The 2,773-nt window shown below is 31.2% G+C and overlaps 1 protein-coding gene across 2 annotated transcripts in view; it reads left to right on the top strand.

The window, feature by feature from the left end:
- The window catches only part of LOC100168221 (probable phosphorylase b kinase regulatory subunit beta), a gene marked incomplete at its 3' end in the record, with an annotated part of 115,215 nt that extends 113,727 nt beyond the window's left edge, over positions 1 to 1,488 (top strand). For both annotated transcript variants that reach the window (XM_029485841.1, XM_029485842.1), the window contains 1 exon segment: positions 1,384 to 1,488. In XM_029485841.1, coding sequence (XP_029341701.1) covers positions 1,384 to 1,488 — 105 coding nt within the window.
- Positions 1,489 to 2,773: the final 1,285 nt, after the last annotated feature.

The raw sequence follows: 2,773 nt of genomic DNA on the forward strand, positions 1-2,773 counted from the left end.
AAATCTGTTTTCAGAATTCTTATCGCTTCGTTAGATCAATTGGTATGTTTGACAAAAAACACGTCCAAAATACTATGTCATGCGTGTGTTAGACGAAAACGGAAAATCACGGTATCGAATCCCCACAAGAGGCCACGCCACATTACCATGGCAACCATTTATATATTTTTTTAAGATTTCCGTCCGTGTGTGTCTCCATATTACCATACACCCAATTATATATTATTTTGAGATTTTTGTCGGTGTGTGTCTCCGTATTACCATGGCAACCAATTATAAATTATTTTGAAATTTCCTATGGAATGTTTTGTACCTATATAAATGGTTGCCATGGTGATATGTAAAACATATTATTCATATAGAGTTGGCAAATTTAATGGGCAACGAAGTGAACGCGATCAGATATTTTGATATACATGTAAGATTATACCTCTGAACAGAAGATAGGCTAATTTAAAAAGGGAGAGGACCAACCCAGAGAGGTGTTCAAACAAAGATTTTGATATTTCATATGAACATTTTTGCTTATAAATGGTTGTCATGGGTTTTGAAGCTATTATAATAATTATTATTGGTTTAAAATTGTTGTTATGGTAACCGTTATATTATAAAAAAAAAAAACAAATTATTCATATATCGTTGGTATTTTTAATGGACTACGAAGTGCACGGGATCAGATATATATTTACAATATACATATATAGATTAGACCTCTTTTCAGAAGATAGGCTAATTTAAAAAGGGAGAGAACCAACCCCGGGAGGTGCTCAAACAGAAATTTTGAGATTTCCGATTGAAATTTTTGTTTATAAATGGTTGCTATGGGTTTTGAAGCTATTATAATAATAATTATTGGTTGCCGGGAAATGAAGTGCACGGGATCAGCTAGTAGTAAATAAAATTCAATTAGAAATACAAAAGCATCATGTATCTTTGATACATGAAGTATCTTGTATCTTTGATACATGACGTATCTTGTATCTTCTATCTTGACGAAATGCATATATCATGATACTTTATTTGAGTATCTTGCCCAACCCTGTCTATTTATCAAACTCCCGCAGTTATTTTTTACTTTCTCTTCCCGTAAGTTGTGGTGGTTCTAGGTTTTTATTGTAGTTGTGGAGGGGGGACGAAATATGGTGCCTAAACACGGGAAAAGGACAAAGCTACAAAATTGAAGACTTTTCACCGGCGTTTTTCAAGGGGTTAAATATAGACAATATACAATACATTCGGGAGAAATGCGGCTTTTAGTTTTTGGATTCGTATCGTGGATACATCCCGGATTGTAGGTGTTTTATTTACATAGTTCTGATCATTATTCCAATTTAAATCTACCAAGTATTAATCACGTTTACATTATAATATTATGTGTTTTAGCTGCTTTGTATAGTTTCAACAATACTCATCCGGAATCCCGAACTCACACTGAAGGAGTTAAACCTGGACAGCTTGGTCACCGAGGCTAACAAAATGTATTGCAAGGTAAAGATATTTTTTTTTTTTTTAGATAATTACTAGGGCTCGGAAGTTGTAGGAATTGCATATTTTTCTGTCTGATCACAATTTATAGCAGACTTAGCTAGAAATTTGAAGTATAAAATCGCGAGTTGAAAAATTGAAAATGCATATTTTACATATTTTACCAATTTTAGCTAAAAAAAAATGCATATTTCATTGATTTTATATGCATATTATACATATTTTATATTTTTCTAAAAAAATTGATTTTTTTCTTTCTTAACCTGTATATTTCAACTAATATTGAATATAAAGCTCAAAATTATCAACGAAGGTATTTATTGTCATTGCCATAGTCAATTACGGAGTTAATGACAGTGATATTGTGACACGCATTTAGTCTATCATGCTAGTATGCTGAAATACTTATTTGTAGGGCTCGGAAGTTGTAGGAATTGCATATTGTTCTGTATGATCTCAATTTATAGCAGACCTAGCTAATTAGATAGAAATAGAAATTTGAAGTAGATATACAATTGCGAGTTAAAAAAATTGAAAATTGAAAATGCATATTTCGCCAATTTTAGCTAAAAAAGTGCATATTTCATTGATTTTATACGCATATTTTTTCGCATATTTAACATGTTTAATGCATATTTTGCAATTTTTTCGTGCATATTTGCATGCATATCTTAAATTTTTAGCTCCTACAACTTCCAAGCCCTATCCTGTCATTTTCAAACTATATTTGCGCTGGCCCCGCTTGTCACCGGCTGTTTATTGGCGCTAGCCGTTCTGGTACCAACCAATATTTCTCATCAAATCATAGTTAGTTATAAAAATGTTACTAAAAAGCAGGTAAGTGGATGTCGCTCTGCTGTACAGTAGATTACAAGTGGGTCATTGTATAATGGATTGTATTAGACTTGAATTCAATGATATAATATCATTGTATAAATAAAACGATTCTGAGCGGAAACGGTTTGTCAGTTTGGATATTTTATATTGTTATTATTTATTTTATCATGTAAGTTGAATTAATATCATAATTTTTTATTCGTTTCTATAGTTATAAACAAAGCGTTAGAAATTAAAATCCCATTTTTAGTGTTTTTTCGTAATTTTTCGGAGGTTTTTCCCGTGGCATTAAATAACTATTGAGAAAATCGGAAAATTACCTCTTTAAAGTACCATCTTGAACAAATTTTCTAAAAGATAAGGTACTATATGTTGAAATCGAAGCACTCCTTCTGGTAGAAATTTTATATACAGTATATAAAAAAAAAAAATAAATAAATAAACACCATTG

Source organism: Acyrthosiphon pisum, chromosome X (genome assembly GCF_005508785.2).
Source record: "Acyrthosiphon pisum isolate AL4f chromosome X, pea_aphid_22Mar2018_4r6ur, whole genome shotgun sequence".
Lineage (NCBI taxonomy): Eukaryota > Metazoa > Arthropoda > Insecta > Hemiptera > Aphididae > Acyrthosiphon > Acyrthosiphon pisum.